The sequence below is a fragment of the Benincasa hispida genome, chromosome 2, assembly GCF_027475165.1.
Source record: "Benincasa hispida cultivar pf3 chromosome 2, pf3_genome.v1.1, whole genome shotgun sequence".
NCBI lineage: Eukaryota > Viridiplantae > Streptophyta > Magnoliopsida > Cucurbitales > Cucurbitaceae > Benincasa > Benincasa hispida.
In genome coordinates, this window is record NC_143479.1 from 12653997 (window position 1) to 12675811 (window position 21815).

Sequence of the window (21815 nt, forward strand, 5' to 3'; positions counted from 1 at the left end):
ATTTGGAATTCAAATATTCTACTATTTACATTTATTTTTAGTACTTGAAGCATTTTTAGGATACAAACTTTACTTATTTTCTTTAAGCACGTTTGAAAGTGATCTTAAAACAGTTAAATTGTCATCTTTAAAATCACTCAGAATTTGATTTTACTTATTTAAAATCGATTTTAATAATATGAAAAATGCATTTAAAAATATAGAATTAAACATTAAATTGATTTTAAATCATTAAATTTCATGTTATTCGGTTTTAATAATTATTTTATTTATTTTTAATCATAAAACCTTGAAATGGTTTATTTAAAATATTAATGACAATAATTGAAATGGTCTTTATGTAAAATTAAAATTTAAATATTAAAGAATAAAGTAGTAGTTAGATAAATAAGACTAAAATAGCAACTAAACTAAATATGTTCTTTTTTTTTATTTTTTTATTATTTTTTTATTTTTTTATTTAGGAAGAAAATAGATATAATATATGCTTGGAAGAGTATTTTAACCCATATATTTGTGGAATAAAAAAAATAACTATATATTTGTGATCGATCCTTTGAAACCAAACCACAAGGAGGTCAACTCGTTTGGTTTCCGTTTCCCCGATCATTCTGATTCTGACGAAGCCCCATTCCCAATTTATCAAAATTTGATATCCACTTCGCAGGGAATGGACGCCATTGATTCAGTCGTTGATCCTTTCAGAGTGTTCGCTAAGGATAGCGTTCGTCTCGTCAAAAGATGCCACAAGCCTGATCGCAATGGCATGTCTTTCCTTCACCTCCTTCGTTTTTTTCCTTTTATATACGAATCCTTGTGAATGAATACAAATATTAGGAACTGCATTGTCTATTCTTTTCTACGATTCTGATGCATTGCAGCAACGATTTTGACACAGAATTCACTAAAGTGGCATTCCGTACGGCAATCGGTTTCGTCGTCATGGGATTTGTTGGGTTTTTCGTCAAGTTGGTCTTTATTCTGATTAACAATATAATCGTCGGATCTGGATAGGTTTGATTCTGCTCCGTTTCTGTTTGCTAGGGCTTATTGTGTTTTTGTTTTGAGATTGAATTTTCAACTTTAAGAAAAAAAAGGTTATTGTTGATTTACATGTGCCCTTGCTAATATCAGTTCCTGAAATTTGTATGCATCAATCAATTCTATTCTTTAACTTTGATTTGCATACATTCTTTCAGGGATGAAGTTCCTCGTTGAAGGCATTTTGGTTGAACACATTTTCGTTGAGTTAACTAAGTAGTTGCTATTGCCACTTCGGCATTTTGTACTTTTAGTCTTTGACAAGCAAAGCTCGTTTGAATATATAATGACACTGTTTATTTTCTTTTTCTTATGTAATAAGGTTTCTCAATTAGTGCTCTCCCCTGAGATAATATGCTGCTGATCAAGATCGCCTTTACAATTATTGTATGGACCTTTTTTTTTGTTCCCTTACCTTTAAACGCCCCCAGTCTTATTCCATATTCCTCCTGTCATTGATAATTCAGTCTTATTCCATATTCCTCCTGTCATTGATAATTGACCTTCCAAGAGCATAAGGGGCAAGATTATTAGAGATGATCTCAGAATTGGTTGGCCGCGCCCTTAAGAACAGAAATAGTTGGGCCAGCCTGAAAAGTTTGTTAAAAATTTCTTTTGGGAGGGACCTTCGATGAAAAAAGGAAAGGAACGCACAATGTCAGATGAGATATCTACGACCTAAAAGGCTCTTCTTTTAGGAGATTTAGGTATTGGCAGTTTAAAACAGAGGAATGAAGCCTTACTTGCAAAATGTATATGGAGATTCTCTCAGGAAAAGCATGCCCTTTGGACTTTGGAGGAAGTTTGTAGTTTCTAAATACTAGTTATCTGCCCCTCGCTACCATTGACCAATTCCCACCACAAATGCTCCCTTTCAGTGTCTCTAAGCTCTCCAGAAAAGTAAAAGGTCAATACGAGCAGAAAACACGAGATGGGAAAGAGATGTCTTTTTGGAACAAACATTGAATTCGGGAAGTATTTTTGGCTGCTGCTTATAACAGTCTTGATAAACTCACCAATAAAACCCAATGTTACCATCTCAGAATGTTGGAACTCAACCAGTCGGGATTGAGCTTTTGGTTTTTGAATAAACCTAAAGGAGAATGAAATCATTGAATGAGCTTCCTTATTGCTTCTCCTCGAGGCTTTCATTATTAGCAATGACTTGGATAGTTGGATTTGGCCTGTGGAGTCCACATCAACAAAGACCGAAATCCTACAACAAATATCTGCTAAACAAACGCAATAAGAAGCCTGAGCCCCCTTACAAGAGCATCTGGGACTGAAGGAAAATTTTCCTTTGGGGCCACTGGGGAATCAACACCAATGATAGGCTGCAAATGAAACTTTCACACCAGGCCTTATCTGCTTCTGTTTACCATTTTTATTTGAAAGAATCAGAATCTCAAGGCCATCTCTTCATCTCTTGTACTTATGCCTCGCAATTCTGGATAACAATTTTAGAATCCTTCGGCTGGTCTACAGTGATGCCCATCAACATCGACGATTTCCTTTCATATTTCTTTATGGGGTCACCCTTTCAAAGCTCAAAAGTAAGTTATATGGACACCATTAGTCAGAGCGTTTTGCTGGACCCTTTGAAGGGAGAGGAACCTCATTTTCAATGATAAAGCGAAGGCCCGTGTTCACTCTTTTGACTTGGTGCTCTTTACTGCTTTTAGTTGGTACAAATGTACAAATTCCTTTCAGGATTGTAGTCTCACTAATCCCATAGCTACATGGAAGTATTTACTGTTATCCACACTGAGTGGTTGGAAATTTTTGTCTAATCTATTGCATTTATTTTTTTGCGTTCTGTAATTTTGAGCATTCTTTTGCTCTTTTCCTTCCAAAAATTGTCTCACCTTAACCATGTTCATGCACTTAGGAATGGTGGTGTTATTCTTAAAAGTTAAAAGTTCCATCTCTTCCCTTTTTATTTATTATTAGTATCACTCTATTTTAAGGAGCAAAACGTAACAATAGTTCACTCCTGTATGCAACCTTATCTCATTCTTTTCTGTTGCTTCTACTCCCTTTTCATATCTTGACAAAAACTCCTTTTCACAGGTAGATTTCATGGTGCAAAGGTTTTCATTCAGAATGTTTGAGGAAGTTCTTTGGTCGTGATGTGCAATGTGAGATCAGTTCCTTCACTTCTTTGGCAATATCTCCTGTGAGTTCCTTAAACAAATCCACTCTTATTATCATAGAAATAGTTTCAAGAAACAAGAGTAAGTAGAGCGGTAGAAGGAAGGTCTGTTTGAATTGACTAGAGAGGAAAATATTTTTTAAAAAAATTATTTTTATTTAAATTCTTTTGATAAATACGGCTTAAAATACATTTTGAAAGTGTTTTAAAAATTATTTTGAATTGTTGCCAAACATTTCAATCTTTTGAAAAATGATTTATTTTTAAAATTAAAGACTTGAAAGTTAAATCAAACACATCTGAAAACTCCCCACTACGCTTCTCTCTCCCCTTTCTTGCTTCCCTAACACATCCGAAAACTCCCCACTCTGCTTTCTTGCTTCCCTTTATAAATCCTTCTCTTTCATTCCCAGTCTTCACGCCATTTGAAAATCTTCCCACCGAGTGAAGTCATTGCTGTGAAAGAGGGAGACACTTTGCATTGGGAGATTATCAATCCTTGCATTATGCTATCTTTTTATTAGAAAAAGAAATCCCTTTCTAATTCCTAGATTTCAAATCTTATACTTTTAGCCTTGACTTTTCATTCAATACTGTGCTGAATTGAGATAGGATGTTTGGAGTTCACATGTTTGTGGCGTTCATATATCTGTGGAGTTTATATGTCTGTGTTTGCGGTGCAGAGTTAAGTTTGGGTATCTGATGAAACTTTAAATAATATGCTTTTATGATTACTATTTTTGTTTTGTAAATTTTTTATTCAATAATTCTACCAATCTTTGTTTGAATTAAATATGAATTATAATTTTTTCTTTTAATTTTAAGAACTTTTCTTTCTTACTTTTTTTGGACAATGAACAACATTTAACTAGAAATATGGTTAAATAAAATGAGAAAATAAATTGAAATCAAAACTTTTTAGCCAATTTTTCTCCATAAATTTCATTATCGTCTTCTTCTTTTTCTTCTTCTTCCTATTGTTACTTTATATTTTTATCATGTCGTGTATTTTTTTAATTAAATCTCCTCCATCATCGTAACAATCAATGAAATATCACCACATTTTTTCAACAGTTTTACTTTCATTTCCTTTAAATTTAAAGGATCATTAGAGAATAAATCTCTATTTTTCACTAATTCTTGTTGGAAAATGTTCCAAGAAAAAAAAAATTCCTTTTATAGTTTTTGTATTACATGTTACATACTTTTCAATTACATACATACTTTTCAATTACATACATACTTTTCGTCTAAATATTTTTAACACTCATTTAATATGTGAATTCATTACGTATAAATATTGTACTTAATGTAGACAAAATAATATTTTTTATATAATCAATAACCCTACAACATACTTTAATAGTCACTAGTCTTATAGTAGTCGAAAGTGGTTGTCGAAATTGATTATCGAAGATGATTTTTGCTAAAGTTTGTAGTTGGAAGTGGTTGTCGGAGGCTCGGAGCCTGAAGTTGGTCACTTGAAGGTGTATTGGACTTGGTGTTGAAGTTTGTCATCGGAAGTGGTTTTCGAATCACGGAGTTGATCGGGTGAAAGTGGTCGTCGAAGTTGATCATCAAATATGAATTTTGCTGGAGATTGTAGTCGGAGGTGACTGTAGGAGCCCAAAGTTAGTCGCATGAAGATGGCATTAGAGTTGGTTGTCGGAGTTTGTCGTCGAAGTTGCTTGCTCAAAGGTGATCATCGAAGGTGATTTTCATTGGAGTTTGTAGTCGGAGTCTACGAAGGTGGTTGTCGGAGTTGGTCATTGTTGTAGGAGCCAATTGGTTGTTGGAATTGGTAGCACGAAATTGGCCGTCGGAGTTGGATCACCAAAGGTGGTTGTCGGAGTTGGTCACGTGAAGTTTGTCGGAGCTTGGAGTTGGTCGTCGAAGCTATCATCGGAGGTGGTTGTTGGAACTCGAACACTACAAAAATTTTCACTTTTTCCTGTGCAAAAAAACGTTGGGCAAAGTACTAAAAACGTCGAGATGGGTTATACCAATGCATTTTTTTGCATCTGGCATAATCGTCGCCGTATCCATGTCGGGAGAAGTGCCTCCGTCGGCATATGTGTTTTCCCAACAAAATACAATTTGCATCGGCAAAAACATATTTTTAAACAACAAAATTTTTCAGTACAATAGGCAGATTTCTGCCAACGTTTATTTGCATCGGCATAAGTTGTTTATTATTTTATATATTTTTTTGTAACAAACAAATTACCAAATTTTTATTTCCTGAATACCTAATTATGTAGAAACAAAAGTTAATCTTCAAACAAATCATTTGGAGACAAATATAACAAAAGTAAGCTTATATATATATAAATAAGACTAATATTCAATATGCAAGCTATAAAACTGTGTGCAATTAAATTTGAACTTTTCTAGTTTCTTACAAATTTCCTACACAAAAAAGGTTTAATCTTCCCTAAGCTAAAATATCTTAAACCCAAATAAGTGAAATACTAAATCAAACTAAGTAATCATCTCAAAATCTTCTCGCAATCTCCAAAAAAAAAAAATGATCTTTAAGAATTACGACTTGAAATAGGAAAAACAAATATCAGGAAAGATTTCTTAAAATCAACAACAAAAAAAAGCATAAAAAAATCTTAACAATCACACAAAGACTAAATAAAATGTTTAAAATGATTATGAGAAATGATCCCCTTCTCAAGTTACAAATATGGCGTGAATATTCATAATCAAAACATGGACACTACAAACAACCATTTTATTATCTAAAAAGTGATTAAAATGGTTATAATTAAGAGATGAACCTCTCCCCCTTTAAACCTCCACAACTACAAATAAGCTAAGAACAAAGTTTTTTTTAAGGTGTACGTGTAACGTCCCAAAGTTATTTAAAAAAAAATAGAGGGAGAAAATATTGGTTATTTTTAGGAAGAGGGGCGTAGGATTTTAAAAAGGGGCCTTGGATGCGTGCATTTTAAAAAGGGGCCTTGGGATGCGTGCAAAAGGACAAAAACAGAGGGTTTTCTTTTTTTCTTCTCTCTTTTTTCTTCTTCCTCCTCCTCTAGCCCCCCCCCCTGCAGTCGCCAAGTCTCTTCGCCGAGCTCCGCGGTTGACCGCGCGCCTCTCCGTCCACCTCTGTCGTTAGTCGCGCGAGTTCGTTGATTCTTCTCCGCGCTGTCGCTCGACCTGACGCAGACGAAGTCCGTACTCCGTCTGCCGCTCGACCGACGCAGATCGCTCCTCGCCATCAGCCGCGCCGCCGTCGACCGTGGGTTTTCCAGCCGCGTCGGGTTTTTCTCTTCCAAGCGTCGTTCTCGGTCCGCCTGTTGTCATCAGCGCTGGTAACAGTCGGTTCGTGACAGTCCGGCCAAGCATTCTGTTGGGGGTAAGTTCGTTTTCTTTGTTTTGTTGGCAGCCCATTGTCATTTGGGGATTCTTGGGCCTAAGCTAACGTTCACCTATGGATTTTGCAATTGGTTTCAGGAACGTGTGTCGGTGAAGGAAGTTCTCGAGCGGAGTAGGGTCTTGTTTTAGGACTGTGAAGTGGTTTACTGTTGGTTGCCCTATTAGGCCTGCTGAGAAATATTTTTCTTTGTTATATGTGAAACTGTGATGAAATTTGCTATGGGTTTTGTGCTGAATTTGATGTGTTGAATTTGAGTTATTCTTACTGTTGGATGTAAGGATTAAAGGGATACTGTGATAAGGTTAAACATGGATATAATGTGTTAAGGCCTGATGTTTGAGTACTGATGTATGAGTTATGAATAAGTACCTTTGTATGAGTTATGAGTAGACTGTGAAACAGTTGATTGAAGTATGGGTAACGGTGTTCAAGTTTGATGCTGAGTCATGGCCTTGATTGTATATGTGTTTAATTATGTAACAGATGTTTGTAAGCGTATGTCCACATGAGATTTTAGTGATCGTTAGTGTACCATTGTGCCATGCATATCGCATGTGTGAGCCTTCGGGTCCACACCCTATGCTTATGTACGATGTCCTTTTTGGATCACCACTTGTATTTATGTCGTGACCTTTGTGTCACTACTTATGAAAGCGTGCCTTCGGGTTCGCCCCTTATGCCTATGCCTATGTTTACGATGTCCTTGTGCATTTTGGGTCTAATGGATAAACTAATAGATCACTGAGTGGGCCCAATAGTGGGCCGCTTACTGAGTATATTTTTATACCCACCCTTTTCCCCTATTTTTCAGGTAAGAGTAATGACAGACTGGTGCATGACAAAAGAGATCCGTGACCTGGCCATTAGGACGTTTCACTGCTTCCACATCTAGTATTACATTTTGAAATCTGGTTTAGGAGTTAGGCGTCTTTCACTTTTGTGCAAAATATAACAATATTATTATTTAACTATTTAATTTCATTCATTTGTTGCTGGTAGGATTTAGGGGTATCCCGATTAGTAAATTATTTTATTTTATTTTACTTTAGTTTATTTATTATTATTTAATTATGTTTTTCCATCCTTGCTCGATTGAGCATCATTAAATAAAATATTGGCTCCTTAATTTGATTTAAAAGAAATTGTACGATTGAGCCTATGCATGCATGAAGTAGCGTCCTAGAGTGTTGTAGGAAACTAGGGTCGTTACAGTACAATCAAGCTTCAAGATAATCTAAAACATAATTATAACATATACATCTCCCTCCCCTCAAGCTACGAACGTATCCTAATTTCTAAAGTTATATAGTCTATCTCTCAAAAGTAATATACAACTTTTGAGACTAATAAGTAATTAAATAGTCCTAAAAATATATAATCCATCTTTCAAAAGCTATAGATAAGCCGAAAGAAAGTTCCTAGAAAGTGTCGGAACCTCTTATATAGTCCATCTCTCAAAAGTAATATACAACTCTTGAGATTAAATAAGTAATTAAATAGTCCTAAAAATATATAACCCATCTTTCAAAAGCTATAAATAAGCCAAAAAAAAGTTCCTAAAAAGTATCGGAACCCCTCTCCACGTTGTGAACCCTTCCCTCCTAAATCCACCTAAATTTCTTTCAACTCTAAAATCGTCATTCAAAATGTCCTAAAAGCCTAAACTATGTTACAAACATGTCGTAAACACTACAACAACCATTTTACTATGCTATGAACATGTCGTAAATCCACTTATACAACTTTTGAGACTAAATAAGTAATTCAATAGTCCTAAAAATATATAGCCCATCTCACAAAAGCTATAAATAAGCCAAAAGAAAGTTCCTAAAAAATGTCGGAACCCCTTCCCACGTTGTGAACCCCCTCTCTCCTAAATCCACCTAAATTTCTTTCAAGACTAAAACCATCATTTAATGTCCTAGAAGCCTAAACTATGCTACAAATGCGTCGTAAACGCTATAAACAACCATTTTATTATGCTACAAACATGTCGTAAATCTACTTATACAACTTTTGAGACTAAATAAGTAATTCAATAGTCCTAAAAATATATAGTCCATCTCTTGAAAGCTATAAATAAGCTAAAAGAAAGTTCCTAAAAAGTGTCGGAACCCCTTCCCACGTTGTGAACCCCCTCTCTCCTAAATCCACCTAAATTTCTTTCAAGACTAAAACCATCATTCAAAATGTCCTAGAAACCTAAACTATGCTACAAACACATCGTAAATACTACAAACAACCATTTTATTATGCTACGAACATGTCGTAAATCTACTTATACAACTTTTGAGACTAAATAAGTAATTCAATAGTCCTAAAAAATATATAGTTCATCACTCGAAAGTTATAAATAAGCTAAAAGAAAGTTCTTAAAAAGTCTCAGAACCCCTCCCCACATTGTGAGCCCTCCCTCCCAAATAAGCTAAAAGAATTTCTCTTGAAACCTACAAAGTAGTAAAAGGAAAAAAAATGATTTCTATAGAACTACAAACTTGCCTTAAACACACTTAAAACATAGAGAATGTTGGAATAAAAGTATCTATACAGGTTACCATAACTGCAGAATAGCCATATAACAATGTAACAAGTTCCTAAATCCACTAAAACACAATATTTAACATAAATTTACACATGTATAATATAATACAATGTACATGTGCATCTTTGGCGGCTTCGCTTACCCACCCATCCTTCTCTAAGAAGTGACTTTCGTGAAACAATTCCACTAAGCCGATATCTTCACCATTTTTGTTGTCTATAGTTCAATAAAAAAAATTACTAGTAAGACATAATGAGATAATGAATAAAACAACAACGAATTTGCATTATATTAATTCATTTTGCACTTGTAGAAAGGATTTTGACCCACAACAATGGTTGAAGTTTAGACCTTTTCTACTCTTCTTATTCGTCTCATTTTTTTGCTACACATATTTAAAATTTATTATTACCGAAGTGAAACTTTGCTACACTTTGACTCTTAAAGCAACTTAAAAAGTTTCTAAAAAGTATGAACAACAAACATATTACCCAAAGAAACTAAATAACAATTGAAATTCATCTTGTAACTCCATTATCCACAAGAATAGTTTTTGACATGCCTTTTATGTGTAATATTTTTTTATAAGCTTTTTGAACTCGCAAATGCTCGTGGAATCCCTCTAGCCACAATCTATAAACAAATTAAGTTCCAAAATACACCTTTTTACATTTAGTTAAATAAGTAATTGAGTTTCTCTCTCTAACTTTATAAATCTTACTTTCTATTTTTTCCATCAACATAAATCACATAATAATGGAATGTCAAAATTCTAATAATCATCCATGTAGTTCAAATCTTTTCTCCCCATTTTTTTTCAACCATTTGTAGAAAAACAACAATTACAAGATGGGTATTTAAAATTGATGCTACAAATACAAGATAGAGAAAAAAGAGTATATTCAACTACAAGTTACAACCTTTAGTTAAAACTCATTAATGTAATGTAAAAAAGTGTGTTCTTTTTTTCATTTATTTTCTAATACATTCATTTTAATCATTTGAAAAAGAGGAGAAAAAAGTTGTTGGAAATGAGCTAATATACCATTTAGAAGTTTTAATTAGATCTTTATTTTAGTAAATGACACTTTAATACCCACCATTTAACTATTTTTTTTTCCAGAAAAATCAATGTTAATCAATAAAAAAAAGTATTGTGTTAACACAATAGGTAAACTTACAACGTGCAACTATCAAAGTTGGAGTAGCGTGCGGCGCCCGTGTCAAAGGAGTGTATGGTTTCCGGCGTCGAAAGAGCGGCCACTGGACCTCCAAGCTTGCAAAGAAAAAAGTGATGGGGGGAGGTGGAAGAAAAAAAAACATAGGAGGAGGGGAGGAGTGGGAGGATTGGGAGGAAAATGGTAAAAAAGTGGAGTGAGAAAGGAAATGGGGGGAAAAGAAAGTGGGAATTAGGAAAAAATGGGAAGGAAAAAATGGGGGAAAGGGAAGAATATTTTTGTTTAAAACTTTGGCCTATGCGTTGTGCGTCGGGATAAATGTCTAGTTGCGTCGGCATAAATAAGTAAAAAAAACGTAGGTCTTGCTTCATTTTGGCCGACGAATTAAAATTACGTCGGGAGAAACCAGTCTATTCAACAAAAATTGATGCGTCGGGAAAAAGAACGTCGAAGCAGGTAAAAATTCTTGTAATGGGAGTTGGTCGCTGGAGTTACCATCAGAGATGGTTGTCAGAGTCTGGAGTTGATCGTCGGAGTTGTCATTAGAGGTGGTTGTCGGAGTCCGGAGTTAGTTCTCGAAGTGTGACAGTGGCCGATGGGTGGAACCATTGAAAACATTGGAAGAATGGAGAGTTAGGGTGAATTAGTAAAATATGCAACTCAACTACACCAACATTTAAAGTTGGTGGGCCAAATAATCAATTGATATATTATACCAACTTAACTTAACTAATGTTGGTAAACCATACACTCATTTAAAGACAAACAAAATAAAGGAGGAAAAAATGTTGCGACTCTTCACAATAAGTAAACAAACATAAATGGATGAAAAAATAGAAAAAAATAAACAAAAGAATAGGAACACACAATCAATGGTCTTTCAAAGAAAATATTTTATTTTCTCATAAGATAATGGGTTATGTCTTTCAAGATATGCAATGCAACACAAATTTTGTATAGACGCAATCCAATTAGAACAAAGAAATCTACACTTACCATGTGTCGTACAAGTGTATTTTATTAATTTTAAAATAGAATTTCGAATTGTTGAGCCCTAGTACCGTGCAAATAATCATGCTGTTTAGTTCAAATTGGAAAAAGAAAAAAAAAACAAAAACAAAAAAGAAAAAAAAAAGGTAAGAGGATCAATAAGTTGAACATATATTATCTTGACCATCAAACCTATATAATTTGCTGTTTTTATTTTTTTATTTTTTATTATTTTTTGTATGTAATATAAAGATATTAAGTAATTCTAAAATTGTGATTTTGATCCTATATAATTAAAATTATTATTTTGTTTAAAATATTGCTATGGATTAAAAAAAGAAATAATGGCATGTCTGTAAATTCAGCTAATTTGTTATAGAAAGAAACCTCATAACTATTTCTTTCTAGGTCTCACCTCAGCCTTCTCTACCTAAAACTTCCCCCATTCCACTTCGTCGTCTAGATTGAATTTTTTTTTTGTAATTGTTGTTACTCATCTTCTAGTAATAATGTACTTTTGTTTGATTTGTTCTTCATCTAATTAGGGTTGAGGTTGGTTAGGAGGATAGTGTAATTTGACTCTTTCGTCATCGAATGATTATGTTCTAATGATGGAATTGAGTCTAGAGATCATTTATTTTTTTAATGTCCTTTTAGTAGGATTATCTAGGGAGACATGCTTTAGTGGGAAATATACTCTCGTAGGATTTTGCATTGGGATATGGAGCTCACTTAGATTTGTCAGTTTAGCTCAAAGAAGCAGTTGAGGGTGCAAGATTTGGAAAGTTACTTGTATATTGTTATTTACAATATTTAGTCGTAATATATGCATGTTTATAGTGCCACTATGCTTCCATCTCACGTGATTAGTCTTGTTGTTTGATTTGAGATTTTTTATTTGTTGTTTTTTATGGCTTGGGCCTTCTCTTATGATGACCCAAGGGGACTCTTCACCTTAGGATCTTTTTCATTGAGTTATGTGTGCTTTATTCATGTTATTGGTTGGTATTTTTTTTTTTTTTTTGTTACCTTGTTTTATGTCATGTTTTGTTTGGTTTTAACCTCAAGCTATGAAGTCTCTCATTTTTTTTTTTTAACATTATAATAACTTTGTAAAAAAATGAAAAAAATTACTAACCTACTTGTTTGTGAATATAGAATTCTCTTCAGATAAATCATCTACAACTCTAAAAATTGGATTTGAATAAGAAAGATTATGTTTTGTTCACGTGAGATAAATTAATATTTATATACTTATCCATATAGGTTAGAATTTTAATAGGTATGCGTTACAATTTAGTAATAATGATAGTTATTTAATTATAGTTTATTATTTAATAATTTGTAACATTTAATTGCACTTGCATCATAACATTTAAATTATGAGAGTTGGAAAAGGATTAGAAACGATTTAAAATACAACAATAATTAATGTTTTAGATTAAAATGCGTGTTTGGTCTTGTGGAACAGTTCAATAATGCATAATTAATTTTGATGCAACTAATAAATAATAATGGTCAATAATAAAATGATGAAATATATGAAATAATTGTAATTAATAGATTTTTAAATGGATATTTTCGTCTAAAATAATTTTCACAAATCCTAAAAAAAAAAAGTATTTCATGGACATGAGTTAGTCGATATCCGTTACTTAAATTTGCAGTGTTGTACGGTACTTGACAAGCGGATTTATTTGTTTTACTTATTGTGAGGTATTCGTAATACATTAGATTTATTTGTTATTCAGCTTTAGTATTTAATAGGTAATTAATTTTAATTAATAGTGAAAGATCACATATAGAAAATACTGTGAAATATCTTCCACAACAAATGTCGCCTTAGTGAGATGCCAACAAGAACATAACTCGATTGGCATAAGGTTCATACTATCCACCTCATGATTTGAGGTTCGATTCCTTCATCCTACACTTTAATTACAATACATCTTCAAAAAAAATGTTGTGAAACGAATAAATATAGGATTATATGAGTAACGTCCCTTATAAAGGTGTAAATCAATATGCAAGTGTTACCAATAATAAATAAATAAATAAATAAAACAATATGCATGTGATTCTCAAATCATGAACTTAATTTAGTCTACTAAATATAATGACCATTCTTTTTTTTTCTTTCATTTTTTTTATAAAATGAATACCTCAATATCATTAAATAAAAGGGTTATTTGTAAACATAACCTTTTGGGTCAAATTAATTGTAAATATAGCATTAACAAAAAAAAAAAAAAAAAATCACAAATATGGCCAAATTTTAATTCAACTCATACAAAAAGACTAAAAAGCCCACGATCCATGATCAAATCTACATGATTAGAGTCTGCTATTGATAGGTTTCTATCACTGATAGACTTGAAGCATGTTGGATTTATTTTTCATGAAAAGTAAGAAAAATTGTAGTTTCAATTCTATTTAGTTGTTGTTTAGTCGATAGACTATTGCTAGCGTGCTTTTAGACTTCAAATATATTGTTGATTAGAGCCTATCCGTGATAAGTTTCTATTATTGATAGACTTAAAAGTGGTGAAGTCTATCCGTGATAGGGTTATCATTGATAGATTTTACCACTTCAAGTCTATCAATGACAAAAGTAAATTAGTGATAAGTTTATCACGGATAGACTTTACTACTTCATATCTATTATTTATCAGCTCTATCACTGATTAACTTGCAGTGTTTAGTTTGTTGATTGAAGTGTTTATTACTATTTTAATAGATTAATAAGTGAAAAACAATTATGGAAAGCGAACGATAAAAAAGGGGCAAAAAGAACTTTAGAACTTGAAGAATCATCAAGCAAAAGAAAAGGTGAAAAAAGAGAAGGTATTCACTATATATTTAGTATATATTTATTTCTAAGTTGTACTTTAGAATATTTATAACATATATTTTCTTTTTGTTTAAATAGGCAAAAAGAGATGGATCATATCATTAAGGGCTTAGATTCTACGAATCTATCTTTATTTAAGGAAGAATCGTCTGGGCATTTTCTTAGGTTTAAAAATCTCCAAAGTACCTTTACAACTTCTAGCACATTTTGATCAGAAGACGATATGTCTCTGCTGATAACAATGTTTTCCTTTTCAACATTGAAGGTAATATTTTAGAGTTTGGGTTGAGGGATTTTTGTTTGATTATAGGATTAAATTGTGATGAATACCCCGTTGATGATGTTTTAGATGAAACTGAAGAAAATGATTCAGAAATTAGACAAGCATTTTTTAGAAATGATACTGGCATCACTAGAGAAAATCTTAAGCGTGCGTTTAACTATTTTACTAGTCACTGCATTGAGGAAAGAAAAATAGCAAAACTTGCCAACTTTATTTGCTGGAAAACTTGTTGATTCTAAAACAACCTCATAATTGTGTGGATTGGAAGCATGTTAAGATGTTGACTGATGAGGAGAAGTTTAGGAATTATCCATGGGGAAGACTATCTCATAGTCTTACTTTAGAGTTTTTTAAGAAATCTACTAAGAGTAAAAAAACCCAACTGCCTATCTGTAAGGTTTCCTTATAGTTTTAGCGGATCGGGCATATGAAATACTTTCTAAACTTTATGAGGGTTTGCAAAAAAAAAAAAAAAAAAAAGAAAAAAAAAGAAAAAAAAAGAAATGGTTTTCCAAGAATTTTTAATTGGGTAACAACAAACAACCAGATTGGCAAGATCTTAATGATAATATTTTCTCAGAACAAAATGTAAATTTCTAATTTTTCCATTAATAATTGTGATACAAGTCTTGATAATGGTCTACTAGTGATAGGCAAATATTAGTGATAGAAGTATTATATCTATTGAAACACTCAAATAACTGTAGGAAAGGAGTCCATCAGTGACATAGTTTAGCAATGATAGACCAATATTACAACATATATTACAGATAGATAGACCATATAAGTGATATTGAAATATCAGTAATGGGGTCTATCGGTGATAAGCCTATATCACTGATATGATCTCATTAAACTATGTCATTGATAACTCCTACCTATAATTATCTGAGTATTTTAAATATGATAAAAAGAAGGTATTCTGTATAAAGTACTAATTAAATATTATGTTTTCAGCTCTCTATAGTTCCTATTATTACATCAGAAGAAAAATGTCATCAGAGCACTTCATAAAATTTTTGGAGATCGAGAAGAAAAGATTGGAGGAAGGAGATATGTTGCAGAAAATGATAAAAAGACTGAAGAAAGATATCTTCTTTACAAAAGATATTGAATGTCTAAAAATCCAACACAAAGAAGATTTTGAAGATCTTAAAAAGGGACAGAAGGAGATTCTCAATTTGATACATTCTCTAACATAAATTGTAAAGCAGAAAGTCCCACACAAATGTCAAAGTGAAAGACAATCTCAAAAGTCTTTGGAAAAGAATCATCCTCCATCATTGAGTCTAGAAATGATAGATGTTGATGTTGATGCTAATATTGATAAAGTAGTTGAATATTCAGTTACTTACGCTAAGGAGAAAGAGGTAAAAGTATTAAAGCCTTCTAGTTCTTTTACTTTTTTTTTTTCCAATGATAAACTATATAAAGTTTACTGACAACATTTTCTTTCTTTTTTTATTTATTTCTTTTTTGAATAGTATACTAATATCTACAAAAACTTGAAAAAAAATCATGATAAAGAAAAGAAAATAGAAGAAATCACTATTGCTAAGGAAAAAGAGGTACCCATCTAACTCAATAGTAGGTTATTCCTAGTGTGTTTTTTTAGACTTCAAGTGTGTTGGTCATTGAAGTCTATCAATAATAGGTTTCTATCACTGATAGAATTGTCATTTTTTATTTGAGTCCGGTAGTAATTGTCATTTTTTATTGGAGTCCGGTAGTAACAACATCTAGTTTTTTTAATTTTTTTTTTCAATGATAGATTTTATCATGGAAAAAGTATATTAACAACTTCTACAATTTTTTTTTATCAATACACTTATATAATATTTACAAAAGATTGAAGACAATGGACATGAAAAAAGATAAAAAATGGTACATGATAGAGCAAAAAAGGTAAAGTTATAACAATTGTCACATTTCCTATACTACTTTATGACTTATAAACTCAATATATATTTATAAACTTATAATTAAGTATTGACATTTTAGGCTATTCCAGAAAAGGCAAATGCAACAATGAATGCTGAAAACATTAGACCAAAAAGACAGCCTGAACCATCAAAGAAGGTGTTGGAGAATGCAAATGACCAAAAGATTGCAAGAGAACAAAAGGATGCAAAGGACCAAAAGAAGGCAAAAGACCAGAAGAAAGCTTCTCTAAAACAAACAAGACATTCTCCTAGAGTCTAGGATTGTGCCCCTAGTTTTGAATTAAAAATCTCTCAGATGTAATATTGTAGTTGTGACTTAGTTTAATATTGTGGCTATTATACCTTAATTTTTGTGGATATTGTAGTACCTTTATTGTGGGCTACTATACCTTAGTTTTTGTGGATACAATAGTAGTATTATTGATAGAAAAGATCCATAATAGACTTCATAGTGACATTAACTTCATATGTAGTTGATTTTGCCATATAAATGTTGAAAAATGTTGGATCATTAGTTGAATCATTATAAATTATGTCCATTTGTGCTTTCTATTTTAAAGTTCTAAGGACTAACCTTGTTATTTATTATGTAATGGGTGTTGAAGTCTATCAATGATAAATCAATGTTAGTGATAAACTAATGTCAGTGACAGACACATATCCATGATAGAAGTCACAGTGACATTACTTAAAATTGTTGTTACTTTCTTTTATGTGTACTTGATTTTGTGTTTTTATTCTATAAAAATATGTTGGAAATTTTTTTACTTTCTATTGAAAAAAAGTTCCAAGGACCGAAACAAGTGGTATTCTTTATTGGGTCTTGGAGTCAATCAGTGATAGGATTTGGTGACATTACTTGAAGCAAATTGAATATATATACTATTGACAAAAATGAAAAAGAAATGTTCTATATTTCTCAAGCAGAATGTTATGTTCTTATGAACAATATAATAATCACACCCATGGTAAAAATGGTAAACCCTCCAACATTTAAAAATGGTGGCAACATACACGTTCATATCTATAAAAATCACATCATTAGTAAATGCTACATCATTATATAAATGGTGGAAATTTACATGTTCTACGGTTATGATCAACACGACAATAATGACTGCACTTTGTTTGACTTTTTTGCTCGCCAATTGTTAATATTATTTGTTTTCGAGGTTGGCCTGGTGGAAGCTTAACAATTAGAGGTAATATATTCATGTCAATCCCTGTAGACTTCCAATTAGCATGGTTCCCAATTGAACAAACAAAACCATCATAATATGAAATCAAGGTATTTGATAAGAAATACTTAGGAACAAAAGAGTAAGTATCTATATTGCACCCATGAAGAATAGCAAGTGCGTAGGCACATGGAATCTTATCAAGATCCCAAACACGACAGGTACATGATTTGGAATATAAATGTACCATAAATTGATTGTTTCCATCAATCACTTGAAATTCAACATCATTAATTACATTAACTTGAGAAAAATAACACAGACAATAAATTAATTAAGATCCAACTATCTGAGTCTATCAGTGATAGAAGCCTATCACTAATAGAAGTAAACCATTGATAGTTTTTGCGATATTAACCACGAAAACAAGCAACTCTTACCGTGAAGCTTCTTGATATCTGATGTTGTATTCGTAACTTTCCTTCAACCCAACTAATTAAAACATTTTTCATACAATATGCAACTTTACTTTTATCATAAAACCATTTTTGAAGTAATTGTCTGATAGAATCGAGTACTGATGCCACAGGTAAATCTCTAAGCTCTTTTAAAATAGCATTAAGAATTCTGAATTGTTTGTAGTCATCATCTGATATCTTCTCTTTCTACAATATGCACGAGTCCACTTCTCGAAACCAACCTTACTAAGATAGTCTCGTATGCTAGGATATATAGCCTCCATCCATCTCATATTCAACTCAAAATCAACAACAATATATGTTTTTCCACATCTAAGAAACATATTATCAATAGAAGAGTCCTTATATGTCAACTTCAAACTTCTCAAAAGGTGTTGCAAACAAACACGATTTTCAACAGTTGGAAAAACGTTTTGAACAACTTTTGGAATACTTAAATGTTGATCAGACATAATAACTAAACCTTCTCGATCCCTTAAACTTCTCTTTATATTCTAAAAAAACCATTTCTATGACACATCATCCTCAAAGTCTACAATACTAAAAGCAAGAGGAAAAATCTGATTGTTACTAAAAGCGTTCCACCATATTTACATTTCAAAACAGTGCCATCAACTGATATATTTGGCCTACAATATTTTCACCCCTCAATACACGATCCAATTGCCATAAAACAATACTTAAAATATCCCTCAGAATTAGCTTCATACGCAGTTATTGAACTTGCAATAAAAAAAAAAAAGATATATTAAAGAATAATTACATGTTGTTTTACAATAAATCTATAACTGATAGACCAAATATCAGTGATAGACCAACGATATGCTCATTTACTATAAGACAGACCAACGATATGCTCATTTACTATAAGACCTATCACTGATAGACCATATCAGTTAAACAAGTCTATCAAGTACTGATTACATACTCATTGAAAGCTTGATTAATGATATATAAAGAATATGATAAAAAAAACAAACCTAGATTCATTTCTTTCAGGTTTATAAAAAATTATGGGATCAAGGCATAAGATTCCTTTGCATCACCATTCAATGACTTCATAATATATTCTCTCACCCTTTAAGCTTTATAAAGCCAACATTTACCCCAAATTTAGTACACATGTGAATCATAATATCATCCGAAGTCAAACGATCACAACGGCTAAAATCTTTTATCATTCAATCACCAATCAATGATGAAGATGCTTGTCTAGGAGAAGTTTGAATAGCATTTAAAGAACAATTGTGATTAGCAATATACTTCCTAAGTTTCCATATTTCCACATCCTTATAACAAAATGCACGAACGTACCATTGACAATCATCTTGTGAGCACTTCAACACCATTGATTTAAAATTTGATCTCACAGTCTTGAACTCAAAGTTGTTCTTTATAGCTATGTAGTAAAAAGGCTTTGATACTATTTCCTTACTAGCAAACATATCTTTGTTGGAATTGGTGTATTAAATCTCTTGTAATCTTTGTGTATAACATATTGTTGTTAATAAAATAAGTGTTATTTTATCAGCATATACTCAATCTAATAAACTAAGATTCGAGGTTACTTCATGTAATTTAAACAAGTATGTAGAGATATATAAGTGGATCTTGTTTAAATAATAACCTAAATGGTCTGTAGTAGATGGATAAGACTAGGTACCTCATCCTGGTGACATTACGGATACGACCGCTTTGCAGGTGTTACAAATGTTATAAAGCACTACAAATGATCTGATCCTGATCATTCATGTGAAGACATGTGAGCGTGGGTATCTATACAAAGAGTTTGTATAAGACCGGACCATGAAATGATTAGTCTCTTTATATAACGCCGTTAATAATAGAGAATTACAGTTCACTATGATGACCATAGGGGACATGACCTGAATCCTGAGTGAGTTGTGAACTCCTACTCACGAAGGCGGTCCTTTTATTTGTATGGATGAGAGTGGCCAGATTGCCAACTCAACAAGCCTACCATTTTGGGGATTCGTTTGACTGGAGAGCTGGGAATACAACTACACAAGACGAAATTCACTTCTCCTCCGATGTAGGGGCAAGTAGATAAATTGCTCCCTTAAGGGCTAATTCCGGGTCTTGAACATAGTGGCCACACCCTCTCTTAGCCTGAGAGGGACTTGGTCGTAGTGAGACTATAACTTATTGTTCATTAAAAGAATCAGTGGTACTTAAGGAGTTAGATGTAACTATAGGGGAAAAATGGTAATTTTGGCCTAACTGTACTTATAAGCAATTTGTGAAAGGTCATCACACTGTTGATTGGTTATATCCAGTGGACACAAAAATTTATCTATAGCGAAGAGTGCAGCTGTCGGTCTTTGGTGGAGTGACCGACAGTTAACGGATGTTGGGTATTTTAATTAAAGAATTTAATTAATTATCTGAGTACCGTTGGATCTTCAATCTACAGGTCCATAAGGTCCCTTCTGTAGCTCAATAGAGATTTAGTTAAGAAATAATTTTGGATTAATTTGGAGTATTCAAATTAATTGAGAGAATTAATTATATATGGTATAATTAATTAAATTGATTATATATGTGGTATAATTAATACAATGTATTTGATACATTATAATTTAAGATAATATGAGAGAAATTTGAATATGATTCAAATACTAATTACATGAATGAGATTCATGTAATTAAATTTAATATAAATATGATTTATATTGAGAGGAATTCAATATTTGGATATGATCCAAATATCAATTGTATGGATGAGATTCATATAAGTGAATTTTATATAAATGTGATTTATATTAAATGACATGTATTGTTGAGAGAAAATAAAATCTATAGTTTATGTTGTATTTGATGCAATATAAAACTATACGTCATATGTTATATTTGATATAACATATAGTGTATATATATATAAAAATAAAGTAGTTATTATATATATATACATACACATTATTAATTTAATGGAAATTAATTAAAGGGGAGGAGTTAAAACTCCCTCCCCCCATTCTTTCAGTTGTTTTACGTGGGATGTAGTTGGAGATTCATCTTCTTCCTCAATTATCCCTGAGAAGAGTTCTCACTGAAAAAAACTGAAAAAGAGAAAAAAAGTTCTTCTCCTTCCTCTCCTCCTCTCCATCTCCTTTCCTCTTCCAAGGATTCAAACAAAACTCATAACTCTTGCTTGAATCCTTTTTGTCCCAAGAGAATATAGAGAGTTCTCAAGTGGTAGTGTCCCTTTTGAAGAAGGAGATCCGTGTGGAGAAAGAGTTCAGTTCGTGGCTTGTACGAGGGAGTTCTTGAAGAAATGATTCTTCAAAAGTAAGGGTTGCTGAAACCCTAAGTAATTTTTTTTAAACATGTTGTAATTTAAGTAAATGCACATCTTGTTCTTATTTACTGTAAAACTTATATTAAATGAAAAATGGAATTTGGGTAGATCTTGCTTCCGCTCAAATTATCTTTTTTGAAAATTTCCTCCAATTGGTATTAGAGCCAAATAGTTGGATTTCTGATCCCAAATTTCATTATTTTATTGAATTGATTTTACAGTGATGGTGGGTTTTATATATTCTGCATTTTGGTTCATGCGATGAATGGTTATGAATGTGGTTTTGTTGATGGATGTTTCAGGATAGGATAATTAGTTTTTTCTTTGTTTACAAATTTGGTTTGTAAAAGGCCCCTATGTTTTTAAGCATTAATCTTACTATAGAGTCTGTAATTCGTAAGTTTTAGTCGCTCGTGCTATTCCCAGGGAGCTTTAAAGAAGAGTTGTAGAGCACTGTTTCGATGAAGAAGAAGT

At 32.2% G+C, this 21815-nt stretch overlaps 1 protein-coding gene and 1 pseudogene across 7 annotated transcripts; one reads left to right on the plus strand and one right to left on the minus strand.

Annotated features, from left to right (window-relative positions):
- Positions 1–514: 514 nt before the first annotated feature.
- LOC120071098 (protein transport protein Sec61 subunit gamma-like) lies at positions 515–7723 on the plus strand. 7 transcript variants are annotated; one of them, XR_005480148.2, is made up of 4 exons: positions 515–764; positions 899–1014; positions 3112–3217; positions 7393–7723. XR_005480148.2 is itself a non-coding variant. In XM_039023151.2 (3 exons), the coding sequence occupies exons 1-2, from the start codon at positions 671–673 to the stop codon at positions 1012–1014; spliced, it is 210 nt and encodes a 69-aa protein (XP_038879079.1). In that variant the 5' UTR covers positions 515–670; the 3' UTR covers positions 1200–2862. The 7 variants fall into 7 exon arrangements, 2 of the variants coding, with proteins under 2 accessions (XP_038879079.1, XP_038879080.1); XR_016527671.1 differs by lacking the exon at positions 7393–7723 and adding an exon at positions 6659–7024 and having other exon boundaries at positions 3112–6560; XR_005480147.2 differs by lacking the exons at positions 3112–3217; positions 7393–7723 and adding exons at positions 1200–1257; positions 1364–2862 and having other exon boundaries at positions 517–764.
- A 9704-nt stretch (positions 7724–17427) lies between these two features.
- On the minus strand, positions 17428–19899 carry LOC150037651 (uncharacterized; annotated as a pseudogene).
- Between the last annotated feature and the right edge of the window lie 1916 nt (positions 19900–21815).